At 44.9% G+C, this 16084-nt stretch overlaps 2 protein-coding genes across 2 annotated transcripts in view; one reads left to right on the plus strand and one right to left on the minus strand.

The window, feature by feature from the left end:
- CCDC146 (coiled-coil domain containing 146) overlaps nucleotides 1-6150 on the minus strand; it is a gene marked incomplete at its 3' end in the record, with an annotated part of 155861 nt that extends 149711 nt beyond the window's left edge. The window contains exon 1 of the mRNA XM_082255151.1: nucleotides 6069-6150. The remainder of the gene's footprint in view (nucleotides 1-6068) is intronic.
- A 185-nt stretch (nucleotides 6151-6335) lies between these two features.
- FAM185A (family with sequence similarity 185 member A) overlaps nucleotides 6336-16084 on the plus strand; it is a 100872-nt gene continuing 91123 nt past the window's right edge. The window contains exons 1-2 of the mRNA XM_082255163.1: nucleotides 6336-6772; nucleotides 15404-15513. Coding sequence (XP_082111289.1) covers nucleotides 6394-6772; nucleotides 15404-15513 — 489 coding nt within the window. The 5' untranslated portion in view covers nucleotides 6336-6393. The remainder of the gene's footprint in view (nucleotides 6773-15403; nucleotides 15514-16084) is intronic.

Here is a 16084-nt window from a genome sequence, read left to right on the forward strand (position 1 = left end):
CGCATCTCATTGCACCATTAATTACCACCTTTTTAATACACTGTTGCATTCGTTTGGATACTGAGTAGTATTCATCTGCACCTGCCCCTTCATCTTGGGGTTTGCTCTGTATAGAGTATATGCACATATAGTCACGGTAGCACTTTATATTTGCACTTTGATTGTCATTTGCACCTTTTTGGTTTACCAATGATCTTTGATACATTAAATAATCCATACCACTGAGACACTTGGTCACTTTATTTACATGCACTTTTTTCTATTAAAGGGACTCTTCCCTTCACCACTATCAGTCACTTATTTGGGTTTTAATTCAGCATATTATTTATTTATTTATGTCCATTTGTGGTGTATATTAACCAGCACATTACATATAAGGATTCACTTGATGTTTATCTTATGTACCTAAGTATTATTTGAACACACATCTGGCAACAAGTTCTTACACTGTGGACACAATTACACATATTTTCTCTTGTCTCCTTATTCCTATATTTGGCAGCGCCACTTACCTCCTTACCATCCCTTCGTCTTTAGGGTCCTTTTACACCAGTGATTCGATCTGATCCGCCTGTCAGTTTTTTAGCAGGATCTGAACGGATCCTCCATGCATCCCTATGGGGCAGCAGATGTCAGCGGAGACATGTCCGCTGACACCCGCATCCGATCCTGTCCGTGAAATCCGGACGGATGGAAACCCTATTTTCCATCCGTCCAGGGGATCGGATCAGATCGGATGAGAGCGGACAGGCTGTCCGCTCTCATCTGATTCCCCCATAGAGATGCATTGGGCTCTGACACCTCCCTCTCCGAAACACAAGGCAGGGAGGGAGCTGTTACCTGCCTGCTCAGCAGGGATCTGTGTATTAATCCCCTGCTGAGCAGCACGGATCCGCCTATGGAGGCGGACCGTGTGAAAGAAGCCTCTCTGAGCACTTTTGGGCTCTTTCACACTGTCCGTCCATTGGATGGACTCCATTTATCTCAGCGGGGGGTTGATCCCCCGATCCCCCGCTGAGCAGGAGGATGACAGCTGTTCTCCACGCTGTGTTCAGAGACACAGCTGTCAGTTCCCCATACATCTCTATGGGGAAATTGGATGGGAACGGACCGTCGGTTCGTTCTCATCCAATCCGATCCGATCTGCTGGACGGATGGAAAATAGGGTTTACATCCATCCAGATTTGATGGATCGGATGTCAGCGGACATGTCTCCGCTGACATCCGATGCCCCATAGAGATGCATGGGGGGACCCGTTCAGGTCTGCCTAAAAAACTGACAGGCGGATCTGAACGGTCCGCTTGTGTGAAAGAGCCCTTAAGGGTCCTTTCACACGGGGCGGACCGTTTTTTGATCCGCCCTGGCACTTTTTTTTTTTTTTACGGACACGGATGACACTTGTGTCATCTGGTCCGTATGTCCGTTTATCATCCCATCCGTTTGCGGATGATAAACGGAGATAATGCATGTCAATGGGATTGCGGATGTCAGCGTATGACACCGCTGACATCCGTTTTTGCGTCCGTTTCGTTTTTTAAACGGAAGAAAAATAGGGCTGTCTTCCGTTCAAAAAAACTGAACTGATCAGAAAGGACGAAAATCGGATGTCAGCGGATGGTCATTCGCTGATATCCGCAATCCCATTGACATGCATTATGTCCGTTTTCCATCTGCAAAAAAATGGGATGAAATACGGACATACGGAGCGCCCGTGTGAAAGGACCCTAAAGCCTCGTACACACGCATCGATAGTTGGCCGTGAATTTTCGGCCAACGTCCGATCTGCCGATTTTTGGCTTGTTAGTATGATGCTTTCGACAACCGACTCCGACTTTTCGGCCGAACAAAATCTGGTGTGCAGGCTATAAAATTTTTGTTGGCCGTCAACACAACGGCCGATTTTCCGTCAGTCAGTACAGATTTCGGCAGACAAAAATCTGATGAGCAAGACTGGGCATGCTCAGAGAAGAAAAAACACACGGAAAGTAAACCAGCACATGACATCACTTCTGCAGTAGATTTTTGTTGGCCGAGTAAATTCGTGTGCAGTCTAGAGCACATTCCAACCAACACAACAACACTCTGGACAAAAGTCGGACGATCGGTCAGCCGATAATCATTGCGTGTGTACGAGGCATAAGAGGTAGGCTGCAGCCAATTTGCTACATTCTTGATTGGGATTTTTATCCTAAGCGCAGATCCTTCTCTCCCCCACAAAATACCTGCTGTCAGTTGGCGTCGGAGGGCACGGTGATGGTGCCCCCTCCATCATATGACAGCACACTATATCACAAGAGGAGGGGATTCGTCACTATTAGGAAGTGTCTGAGCTTTACCTGTCAGAAAAGCCTCAGATTTGACCATTATGTGAAGGCTAAGGAAGCTGATTCACATATGTTCAGGTAGCAGTTTTTTTTATCTCCTGACAATCTTTTTATTGGAATGTGTTTATAAAAAATGGTGCACTCCCTACAGTTTTAAGCCAAGTGATTTGAGAGCTGCAGTGAAAAAATTGGATGGATCTGCTAGTGGAGATCAGCTTTATTAAATCTCGGCAGCACATCAAGAGCTCAAAGCAGAGCTATTTATTCCACACAATGTGTGCTATTTAGGGGTACTAAGCCCCTTCATCAGGCGGTGACTGATCTGAGACTGATGAGCTATTTTAACTCCATGTGCTATCTCATCTCATGATAATTTTCTCTGAAAACATAAAAACAATTCCTGTGTGAAATTTTAGTATGAAATGAGCGTTCGCTCAAAGACCATTATTTTATTTCACAATTTAATCCCTGAAATTCATAAAGTGTCTCATAGACACTCATAAAAAACTGTCATATGTTAGTGTGAAAAATATTGCAAGCAACCTGCGCCAGATTCACGTATGTTAAAAGCATGTATGTGAATTTGTCATGTGTGGGGCTGGTGGCACTGAGGCTGCAGTGTCTATACTACACGCTCCATCCTCAATGTATGTTCAGCCCCTGGACTGCACAACACTGTTGGTTGCTAGGATGCTGTCGGCTGCATAGCATCACTGCTTGGCCAGCTGTGATAGCGTTCTAACAACCATTGATGCCGTACTCCCGATAGCATCAGAACATGTTCTGCTTTTTACTACACAGCAGCCCCAGAACTACCTAAATCTGTTGCATATCAGAACTCTTAAAGTGGCAGTAAATCGCCCCCCCCAAAAAATTGCAAGGTCTAAGCCATATTGTGCTAGTATGCACCGCGGCCCAGTGCATACTAACGGCAGGGCTATCTTACCGAATGGGCATGCTGGGCAGTTGCTCGGGGGCCCCACTTGTCGAGGGGCCCCACCTACCCAGCCCCAGCCAAGTATCAGTCCCGATTCCCATGTGCATCTCGCCGCCAAACTTAGCAGGTGGCAAGCGCCTTTTGGCCCTGCGCTGCTGTCAGGCCACTTGGGCCGTGGAGGAGGAGCCCACAACTGCAGGAATGCCTGTCTGCCTCCATGGGAACAGGCACACACAGGACAGTTGAGTCTGACTCCCGTGTGTGTGTTCACCAGACCCAGCCACCCAACTTGGAAGCTGTCATTAGCCTTGCACTTCTGTACCACAAAATATAGCCATATATATCTCGAAAATTCTCATTTTTATTCACGTGGGTGATTGTGTAGGCAGGACCCCAGTGCACTGCATTGCCCGTGGGCCTATAATGCTCTTAAGATGGCACTGACTAGTGGGTCTCCGGCTGTTTGAATGACTGGTCCGCAATGACGTCACTCCAGCACATGCATACAGGGGCCCCATTTATGGCATGGCGCTCGGAATTCAGCGGCATACTGAGTGCCCTGAATGCAGAGTGTCGCTGCACATGCGCAGGTGACGTCATCAGCTATTGACAATGTGTATATCTCCTAAACAGTACACATTAAGAAGATATTCATTGTGCCTACAGGTAAGCCTCATTGTAAGCCTACTTATAGGTACAAATAAAGAAAAGGGACTTTACCCCCACTTTAACGGATTTCATTATTACCTACAGTACTTTCTAATGTGCCAATGCTGCCAGAAAAGTGTTGCATAGTGCCCTTGGTTGCTAGGACGTTGTGGGCTGTGTAGTTTCACTGGTTGCTAGCATGCTACTAGCTGATAGCATCTTAGCAACCAATGATGCTGTGCTCCTGACAGCATCTCAGCTACCAGTGATTGAAGGAGGGATGTCACATGCAAACTCATTCTGCTTTTTACTACACAGCGGCCCCAGAACTATCTAAATCTATTACCTATGTCAGAACTATTAACAGAGCTGTCACAAGGCTTTCATGTTATGTTACAGCACTTTCTAATGTGCCAATACCACCAGAAAAATGTTGCATGGTAACCTTGGTTTTCAGGATGCTGTTAGATATATAGCTTCATTGGTTGCTAGCCTGCTGTCTATTGTGCAGCTGATAGCATCCTAGCAACCAATAAAGCGGTGCTCTCATTGGCGTCCTAGCAACCATTAAAGCAGTGCTCTCGTCAGCCTCCTAGCAACCAATGAAGCAATGCTCTCATTGGCGTCCTAGCAACCAATAAAGTGGTGCTCTCATCGGTGTCCTAGCAACCAAGAAAGCGGTGCTCTCATCAGCCTCCTAGCAACCAATGAAGCAGTGCTCTAATTAGCATCCTAGCAACCAAAAAATGGTGCTCTCATCTGTGTCCTAGCAACCAAGAAAACGGTGCTCTCATCGGTGTCCTAGCAACCAAGAAAGCAGTGCTCTAATCAGCCTCCTAGCAACCAATGAAGCAGTGCTCTCAATGGCGTCCTAGCAACCAATAAAGCAGTGCTCTCATTGGCGTCCTAGCAACCAATGAAGTGGTGCTCTTATCAGCCTTCCAGCAACCAATGAAGCGGTGCTCCCATTGGTGTCGTAGCAACCAATGAAGCTGTGCTCTCATCAGCATCCTAGAAAGCAATGAAGTAGTGCTATCATGAACGTCCTAGAAATCAATGAAGCGGTGCTATCAGCAACGTTCTAGCAACCAATGAAGCGGTGCTATCAGCAACATTCTAGCAACCAATGAAGTGGTGCTCTCATCAGCTTCCTAGCAACCAATGAAGCGGTGCTATCATCAGCATCCTATCAACCAACGAAACGGTGCTCTTGTCAGCATTGTAGCAACCAATGAAGCGGTGCTCTTGTCAGCGTCGTAGCAACCAATGAAGCGGTGCTCTTGTCAGCATTGTAGCAACTAATGAAGCGGTGCTCTTGTCAGCGTCGTAGCAACCAATGAAGCAGTGCTCTTGTCAGCGTCGTAGCAACCAATGAAGCGGTGCTCTTGTCAGCGTCGTAGCAACCAATGACAGTCTTGTATGCAAACATGCTGTACAGAACACTGGTGAGACCTCACTTGGAGTATTGTGCGCAGTACTGGAGGCCATATCTCCAGAAGGATATAGATACTCTAGAGAGAGTTCAGAGAAGAGCTACTAAACTAGTACATGGATTGCAGGAAAAAACTTACCAGGAAAGGATAAAGGACCTTAACATGTATAGCTTGGAAGAAAGAAGAGACAGAGGGGATATGATAGAAACTTTTAAATACATAAAGGGAATCAACTCGGTAAAGGAGGAGAGCATATTTAAAAGAAGAAAAACTACCACAAGAGGACACAGTTTTAAATTAGAGGGGCAAAGGTTTAAAAGTAATATGAGGAAGTATTACTTTACTGAGAGAGTAGTGGATGCATGGAATAACCTTCCTGCAGAAGTGGTAGCTGCAAATACAGTGAAGGAGTTTAAGCATGCATGGGATAGGCATAAGGCTATCCTTCATACAAGATAGGGCCAGGGACTATTCATAGGATTCAGATATATTGGGCAGACTAGATGGGCCAAATGGTTCTTATCTGCCGACACATTCTATGTTTCTATGTTTCTATGCCCTGCTCTTTGCTATTGTCAGTGGTCCCGTAACTATCTGAATCTGTCACAGGACTGTTGCAAAACAATGAATTATGTGTGGGACATTCTAAAGTGCCGATAAGAACACAAAAGTTTCATGAATGAATGGCAGCCAATGAGCTATAAGGCATACACCATTGCCATTACCATAGTTATAATTGTCACCCAAATATTCTCTCAGCTGGGCCCATAGATAGTTTATTAGTCTGTCATGGGCTGTAGAGGTTCCAGTGTGTTGTTTACACTCTCACAGCCACTATGGAAAGTTCCCAGCCCCGGGTACACAGTACAGTACACAGGGCAGCCTCTGACGTACGGCAGAACCTAGTAAACACTTACACCCTCACCCGGGACCGGGGATTGTGGGAAATGTAGTTCCCCGCCCAGCACATTCCACACACCCCCACCGCTCCTCTCACTACAACTCCCGGCGACCCCCGCGCTGCACAGGCTGCATGGCTGGTACAGCGAGATGATGGTGTCTCTGGTCTCTCGCAGCCGTTCTTGGTGCCGGTTGTTGGGAGTCAGTGGGCGGACAGCCTGCAGACACCGGAGTACCTGGGCGGCCCACAATAAGCCCCTCAAGCAGTGGACTCTGATCGTCAATCCGCTGAGCAGCCTGAGGGTGAATCTGCCGTGTGATGTCCGGGTCCGACCGCAGGATCCCCTCACCTACCCGAACGCCGACCGAGTGTTTGTAATGGTGAGCGGGGTGGACCGCAATGTGCACCGGGGACTGGACCTGGATAACATCGATGTCCGCTATGATGAGGAGGCCAAGCAGGTCCGGATCACCTCCCAGGACATAGATAGCCGCTACTGTGTGGAGGTCACCACCCCGCTCCGCTTCGGTATGCCCGGTACATGGGGGGGCTCAACTATAGATACATGAGATTCCACTGTATACATATATAATACACAGTGCGCTCCTCTGTGCGTATATATCATTATATACTGTGCGGAGGTCACCACCCCGCTCCGCTTCGGTATGCCCGGTACATGGGGGGGCTCAACTATAGATACATGAGATTCCACTGTATACATATATAATACACAGTGCGCTCCTCTGCGCATATATATCATTATATACTGTATGGAGGTCACCACCCCGCTCCGCTTCGGTATGCCCGGTACATGGGGGGGGCACGGGGCATAACTATAGATACATGAGATTCCACTGTATACATATATAATACACAGTGCGCTCCTCTGTGCATATATATCATTATATACTGTGCGGAGGTCACCACCCCGCTCCGCTTCGGTATGCCCGGTACATGGGGGGCACGGGGCTCAACTATAGATACATGAGATTCCACTGTATATATATATATATATATATATATAATACACAGTGCGCTCCTCTGCCCATATATATCATTATATACTGTGCGGAGGTCACCACCCCGCTCCGCTTCGGTATGCCCGGTACATGGGGGGCACTACATTGGGGGGGCTCAACTATAGATACATGAGATTCCACTGTGTACATATATAATACACAGTGCGCTCCTCTGTGCGTATATATCATTATATACTGTACGGAGGTCACCACCCTGCTCCGCTTCGGTATGCCCGGTACATGGGGGGGCACTACATTGGGGGGCTCAACTATAGAGGAGATTCCACTGTATACATATATAATACACAGTGCACTCCTCTGCCAATATATATCATTGTATACTGTGTGGAGGTCACCACCCCCGCTCCGCTTTGGTATGCCCGGTACATGGGGGGGGCACTACATTGGGGGGCTCAACTAAAGATACATGAGATTCCACTGTATACATATATAATACACAGTGCGCTCCTCTGCCCATATATATCATTCTATACTGTGCGGAGGTCACCACCCCGCTCCGCTTCGGTATGCCCGGTACATGGGGGGGGGGGGGGCACTACATTGGGGGGCTCAACTATAGATACATGAGATTCCACTGTATACATATATAATACACAGTTCGCTCCTCTGCCCATATATATCATTCTATACTGTGTGGAGGTCACCACCCTGCTCCGCTTCGGTAAGCCCGGTACATGGGGGGGCTCAACTATAGAGGAGATTCCACTGTATACATATATATAACACACAGTGCGCTCCTCTGCGTATATATATATATATATATATATATACTGTGTGGAGGTCACCACCCCGCTCCGCTTCTGTATGCCCGGTACATGGGGGGGCACTACATTGGGGGGGGGGCTCAACTATAGAGGAGATTCCCCTATATACATATATAATACACACAGTGCGCTCCTCTGCCCATATATATCATTATATACTGTATGGAGGTCACCACTCCGCTTCGGTATGCCCACTACATTGGGGGGCTCAACTATAGATAGAGGAGATTCCACTGTATACATATATAATACATTGCACTCCTGTGCATATATATCATTATATACCGTATATATCAGACTCAGCTGTATACATATATAATACACAGTGGGCTCCTCTGTGCATATATATCATTATATACCGTATATATCAGACTCAGGTGTGTGTGTGTGTGTATATATATATATATATATATATATATATATATATATATATATATATATATATATATATATATATATATATATACTCCTCTGCACATACAATATCTCACAAAGTGAGTACACCCCTCACATTTTTGTAAATATTTTATTATATATTTTCATGTGACAACACTTTTGCTATTTGCTACAATATAAATTAGTGAGTGTACAGCTTGTATAACAGTGTAAATTTGCTGTCCCCTAAAAATCGAAATAACTCAGCACACAGCCATTAATGTCTAAACCGCTGGCAACAAAAGTGAGTATACTTACTTACACTTACATGTCTAAATTTGGCCCAAATTGTCAATATTTTGTGTGGCCACAATTATTTTCCAGCACTGCCTTAACCCTCTTGGACATGGAGTTCACCAGAGGTTCACAGGTTGCCACTGGAGTCCTCTTCCACTCCTCCATGACGACATCACGAAGCTGGTGGATGTTAGAGACCTTGCACTCCTCCATCTTCCATTTGAGGATGCCCCACAGATGCTCAATAGGGTTTAGGTCTGGAGACATGCTTGGCCAGTCCATCACCTTTACCCTCAGCTTCTTTAGCAAGGCAGTGGATGTCTTGGAGTCGTTTGGGGTTGTTATGTTGGAATACTGCCCTGTGGCGCCGGTCTCTGAAGGGAATCATGCTCTGCTTCAGTATGACACAGTACATGTTGGCATTCATGGTTCCCTCAATGAACTGTAGCTCCCCAGTGCTGGCAGCACTCATGCAGCCCCAGACCATGACACTCCCACCACCATGCTTGACTGGTAGGAAAGACACACTTGTCTTTGTACTCCTCATCTGGTTGCCGCCACACACACTTGACACCTTCTGAACCAAATAAGTTTATCTTGGCCTCTTTAGACCACAGGACATGGTTCCAGTAATCCATGTCCTTAGTCTGCTTGTCTTCAGCAAACTGTTTGCGTTCTTTCCTGTGCACCATCTCTAGAAGAGGCTTCCTTCTGGGACGACAGCCATGCAGACCAATTTTATGCAGTGTGTGGCGTATGGTCTGAGCACTGACAGGCTGACCCCCCCCCCAACCTGTGCAGCACTCGTACATCTATTTCTCAAAGACAACCTCTGTATATGACACTAAGCATGTGCAATCAACTTCTTTGGTCGACCATGGCGAGGCCTGTTCTGAGTGGAACCTGTCCTGTGGTCGCTGTTTGGTCCTGGCCACCATGCTGCAGCTTAGTTTCAGGGTCTTGGCAATCTTCTTATAGCCTAGGCCATCTTTATGTAGAGCAACAATTCTTTTTTTCAGATCCTCAGTGTTCTTTTCCATGAGGTGCCATGTTGAACTTCCAATGACCAGTATGAGAGAGTGAGAGGGATAACGCCTAATGTAACACACCTGATCCCCATTCACACCTGAGACCTTGTAACACTAACGAGTCACATGACACCTGGGGAGGGAAAATGGCTAATTAGGTCCACTTTGGACATTTTAACTTAGGGGTGTACTCACTTTTGTTGTCAGCGGTTTAGACATTATTGGCTGGGTGTTGAGTTATTTTGAGGGGACAGAAAATTTTACACTGTTATACAAGCTGTACACTCACTACTTTACATTGTAGCAACGTGTAATTTCTTCAGAGTTGTCACATGAACAACTATATATATTTACAAAAATCTGAGGGGTGTACTCACTTTTGTGAGATACTGTATATAAAATGTGTGTGTATATTTGTATACACATATACGCTTGCTGGCCACTTTATTGGGTACACCTTGCTAGTACTGGGTTGAACCCCTTTATCCTTAGGCCCCTTTCACACTATCCGTCTGTCGGACGGATTCCGTTTTTCTCAGCGGGGGATCGAGCCGCCGATCCCCCGCTGAGCAGGAGGATGACAGCTGTGTCTCCGCGCTGTGTGCGGCGACACAGCTGTCAGTTCCCCATGCATCTCTATGGGGGAAATCGGATGGGAACGGACTGCCGGTCCGATCCGCTGGACGGATGGAAACCCTATTTTTTTTTTATTTGACGGATCGGATGTCAGTGGACATGTCTCCGCTGACATCCGATTCCCCCATAGAGATGCATGGGGGGACCGTTCAGATCCGCCAAAAAAACGGACAGGCGGATCTGAACGGTCCTCCAACCTCAGATGCAGAATACTACACAGCCTTGGTGTCCCCCAGGATAACAATGGGAATAAGCCTCCAGAGAACCTTCGATCACCTCCAAGATTCCTGTTAACTTGATTTCCAGCAATCTTCAAGGACAGTGCTGCTTCCCACACCAAGTAAGTATATGCATAGTTTTAGCAGGAAGAATACGTTTATCTTTGCATCCAGTTATTTGCTATTATATTGGAGGTGATCGAAGGTTCTCTGGAGGCTTATTCCCATTGTTATCCTGGGGGACACCAAGGCTGTGTAGTATTCTGCATCTGAGGTTGGAGACTGTTTTGGAGGTTTTGCTTGATATACATAAGGCTCTTAATTCTCCTAAGTCTGGTGAGTGGATCCCCAAGAGGGTTCATTGGAAGCACTAGGCACTTTTTGTGTGGAGCACGATATTCAGCACTTTATATACAAGTGGACTATTCACCATTTTTGGACTGCACCAGTGTTGGGGGTAACGAGTTACAAAGTAACGGATTACAGTAACTACATTACTTTTTTTGGTAACGAAGTAACGTAACTAGTTACAATACTAATATTGGTAACTACACTACTAGGCTATAGGAGGTAACTACACTACTTTACTAGGCTATAGGAACGCGCTTTCCTGCGTTACCCAAGCCGTGCGATACAATCGTTATTTCGAAGAATAGAGAGGGATGAAGTTTATGACTTTTTGTTGCACTTTGTTTTATTCTGTTTTTTCAGGTTTTGTTCTCATGTTTCCCAAAGCCTGTGTTTATACAATAAACTCTATGCAGAAAGAGTGTCATGTATCTTCTTCTACACGGTCAATTAAGAAAGAGGAAAGTAAAGTAATAAATAGTGAAGTTACTTTTCAAATGCAGTAACTAGTAAAGTAATCTCATTACAATTTACAGAAGTAACTAGTTACATTTTTTGAGTAACTACCCCAACACTGGACTGCACTATATATATATATATATATATATATATATATATATATATATATATATAATTTTTTATTGCATATTTTGGCACTTTATATTTATTACATATCTTTGTGCACTTTAACCATTTATGTGGTACATCATTTCTATTTATCTATGTGATTATATGATTATATATTTTCTCAGCACTGATGCACTTTTCTATTAACATTAATTTTAGAGATTTTTAGTGCACATTATATTTATTCCTATATGCCTGGTAGCGCTGTTTTTAATATTGTATTCCATTGTTCTCTTAGTTTTATTCTAAGTGTACAGCAGCTGCAGGTAGTACCAACACTTATCTATTTAGCGCAGGTTTTAATATTATTTTTATTCACAGTTTTTAGGAATACTCAGAACAGCCCGTCTGGCTCTAACAAGAATGCCACGCTCAAAGTCACCTAAATCCCCTTTCTTCCCCATTCTGATGCTTGGATTGAACTTTAGCAAGTCATCTTCACCACACCTAGATGCATTGAGTTGCTGCCATGTGATTTGCTGATTAGCAATTTGTGTTACCAAGCAAGGTGTACTTAGTAAAGTGTCCGGTAATGGAATGTGTACGATGCCTGCAGATTAGTTGGAATTTCCATTGACCCTTCCCTTACATTGTTCCTGAAGTGTTTTGGGGCCTGTTCAAACTGGTGCCTTTGTTATTTAAAATAAATGTCTGGAATTCAGGATGTATTCATTTGGATCATTTATATCTGCTGGAGTTCAGCTTTAACGCGGAGCTCCACCTAAAAGGGGGACATTTGTCAGCGCAGCTTGCGCATGCGCAGTAGGAAACAGGCTGTGAATCCGCAAGGTTTCACTTCCTGTTTCCCTTAGTGAAGATGCAGACGCCTACACCAGGAGCCAATGGACGGTTCAGCTTGGGGTGCGGACATTGCAGGCTCTCTGGACAGGTAAGTGTCCTTATACTAAAAGTCAGCAGCTAGAGTATTTGAAGCTGCTGACTTTTAATTATTTTCCCCAGGCTGGAACCCCTCTTTAAGTTAATGCAACGTTATAATTCAAATCTCAGGAGTAAATCAGCAAAGTAGCTCAAACTGAAAAACAAAATCCATAATTGGGTCCTGATTTATGGAGCCGCTATGCAATGACCTGAAGCAGGATATCCTGACAATATCCATTAACAAACAGTTTTGTGTACAGCTTTGCTTGGACAAAGTACAGATCCAGTGTAAGGTAAAAGGGCAGCAATTTTCTCCAGCACCTCAGTTTTACAGTTTGGAAATATACGACCTGTCAGTGTAAAGTGTTTAATAAGCCTGTTAAAGAAGAACATACGCCGTGTACTCGCCTGTCTGGTGGATCATGTTACACTTTTGCTGTGTTGCAAATCTTTGGCCACAACTGGTATTTGATACTTCAGAGTATGTCAGTCATCCTATGCCCCACCATGCTCTCTGGTTCCTCCCATCTGCACGTACCTCACTACTGGATATCTGCAACACAGCAAAGAATATTTATGACAAAGCTCACACCTTCTTTAAAGCGGAGTTCCACCCTGGGACATTTTTTTTTTTAAAATAAAAATACCCTCGGGACAGTCAGGGCTAGTGCATTCCACAATGGCTAGCCTCTGATCTGTCCCGCGTTGCACTTACCTGCAAGAAGAAATACTTACCTTGAAAATGTATTGTCCAGCGCTTCCATCTCAGGTGTGGGCAGCTTGAAGCCAGCGCGATCCTCTTCCGTCTTCTTCGGTCCCACGATGCACTGCACCGGCCCCGCCGTCACTTCCGGTGACGCAGCGTCATCCCTGCACAGCTTCTGGGCATGCCCAGAAGCTGTTTAGCAAGGTATGACGCGCCTGCACATGAACTGACGTCGGGGCCGGTGCAGGCGCATTGATTCCTGGGAGCGATGATGTTCAGCTCCCAGGAATCATTGCAAAGCCAGGAAGTGACGATTCGCCGTGGCCGCCGAGGGGAGGAAGAGGAAGTAAGGTAAGTATATTTTCTTCTAAACGAGGTAAGTAAAAAAAAAAAATTGCGATTATCCATTTGTTTTTCAGGTGACCCGGAGCGAGAAGATGGAGGTAAGTTTAATTTTAGGGTGGAACTCCGCTTTAACAGGTTGGGTTTAGTTTCAGTTCTTTTTATCGGTGACTGGGTCACTTTAAAACATGTCAACATCTCATGCTGTCATGCTTATTGCATTGGGCTGGCCAGATATTATGCATTTTTTTCCTTCAACCGCAGGTTAAAGGAAAGAAAATTGCTTGATTCCTGTGTTGATGTGGAGATCCCTCCCACGGCGCTATTGTGCTCTGCCGGCAGGGAGACTTCACTGGCAGAACGCAATGATCGCTGCTGGCAGCTATAGCTACCAGCAGTGCTCACACCAAAACCCGACAGGCTGGTTGCATGGAAGTCCATCGATTGACTGCAGTACAACCAGCCTGCCCATAGAGATTAGATATTTAGCAGGTTCCTGCTGAACTGCCTGAATTTCAATCTGTCTGTGGCTGGCTATAGACCTATCATGCTGGTAGTAAGTGTTTACTCCAGGATGTCCTGACAGTCAATGCATTTTCCAGGGTGAAAAAAGCTGAAGGTGAACAGTTTAAGTCCCAGCTTACACTGGTGCAGTGCGGGAAGCCCTGCAATTTAGTGTCGGTTCCCGCATCGCACCTGAATCGCACACTGGTTCACACTGACATCTGCAAACTGCTGGGGGGTCAATGTAAAGGTAATGACACCCCCAGATCGGTACGCAAATTGCAGTGGGAACTGTCAAATGGTGCAGGAATCAGATCACATGGGTGTGAACACCCCCGTATGACTAGATTCCAATGCAGTCCAAAAAAGGGTCCTGCACCATTTTGGTGCGCATGCGTTGCGATTTCAGCCATACAGTTTGTATGGCGGAATTCGCATAGCAAGAGTGATCTGCACAGCAATGCGCTGCGAATCACATGTGATGCCTGTGATCGCACAAGTGTGAACCCAGCCTAAAGCGGAACTTCACAATCAACATTGACTATTTTTAATCCTTATGCTGCTAACCTTGATAAATCAATAGGAAGGTTACAGGTATATTTTATTTTTTATTTACTTTTAAACTTTTTACATTTCTTCAGTTACTTCCTATTTTCAAGGCCTAGGCATATGATCTCATACATCCCAGGAGATTTCAGGGAGGAGAGGGGAGCTTTCTCAGCTAAGCACACCCTCCTACCTGCATGCCTAAACTAGGGGGAAGATGGATTTCAGTAAGTAAATGCTACATGAATCATCTGCCCTTACTCAAAATGGCCATGGCCAGAAATGCCAGGGGAGTGTTTCTCAAAGTGATTTCTCAGCAAAATAAAGCATGGAGCCATGGATGGATTAGGTGAGTTTGCTTTGAATATTTAAACTGAATAACCTGTTTGGTGCTCAGATGCAGCGGAGTTCCACTGTAAGGACCCTTTCACAGCACGATTTTGCAGTAATGCATGTGATGTGCTTTGGTAAACTGTGGTTCACTTCAATGTGAATGGCACTCAATGCATGTTCAAAATGCATGTCTGCTATGTTAAATTGCAGCCCAATGCATTGTGGGGGATGTAACAGAACACAACTGAAGCAAGTGCGTTCGCCACATGAACAAATGGGATAGACATGTTTAATTTATATATGAAGAATTGCATCCAGAAAATTCAGATTTTAGTGACACTCCTTGAGTATTTAGTGCTCTGTGTGTTCTTTACTGTAATAATAGATTCAGTCAAATGACTATGTATGGTTTAACCCTTTGAAATGTGTACATTGCACTATTTTGTTTGGTATTACAAAATATGTTAGTGGTATATTCTCTCTATGTCCTAACTGTACTTTCTCAATCCATTTTAGATGTGAACATCAAAACTTTGGGATCGGGTTGTGTGAACATTAAACAAATTGAGTGTGACAGCTGCCAAATAGAAACTGAGAAGGGTAACAGTGTCCTACAATCTGTCAAGGTAATAATACGGAGTTTGAAGTTAGCATTAGAGTAAATATGGATGTAGAGTAGACACCTAAGCTGTTAGATTGGGATTTTAGTGGTAGAGATGGGTGCAAAGAATGTTTGCTATACAGGTTAAATCCCCATCATGCTGCGGAATGATCTGATGACTGTATTGTGACTTGCTGTGCTTTGCTATATGGCTCGTGCAAATCCTTGGTATTAATACACATTGCTGCATACAGTAATTGTTCATAAGTATTATAGATCCCTGTAAGCCATATAATGGATGTCATGCCAGTAAAGAAATTGCAAGATTTGTAATCTGTCACAGGAAAGTACAGATATTTTTGCTGCTTTACAGCTCGTTTACTTCTATTCCCAGAAACATAATGGACTTTTCTGAAAATATATCTAAAGCTAGTATTTATTTATTTGAATAGAGTAAGTGCTGGTTCACACTAATACAACTTGTCAGGCGACTTGGTCAGCCTGGCAAGTCGTGCACTGTCACGGTCATTGAGTAGTACAGGACCGGTTCTAATAGGAGCGTCACAAGTCGCTCCGACTTAGAAAAAGGGTCCTGT

Source organism: Pelophylax lessonae, assembly GCF_965119305.1.
Source record: "Pelophylax lessonae genome assembly, chromosome: 4".
Lineage (NCBI taxonomy): Eukaryota > Metazoa > Chordata > Amphibia > Anura > Ranidae > Pelophylax > Pelophylax lessonae.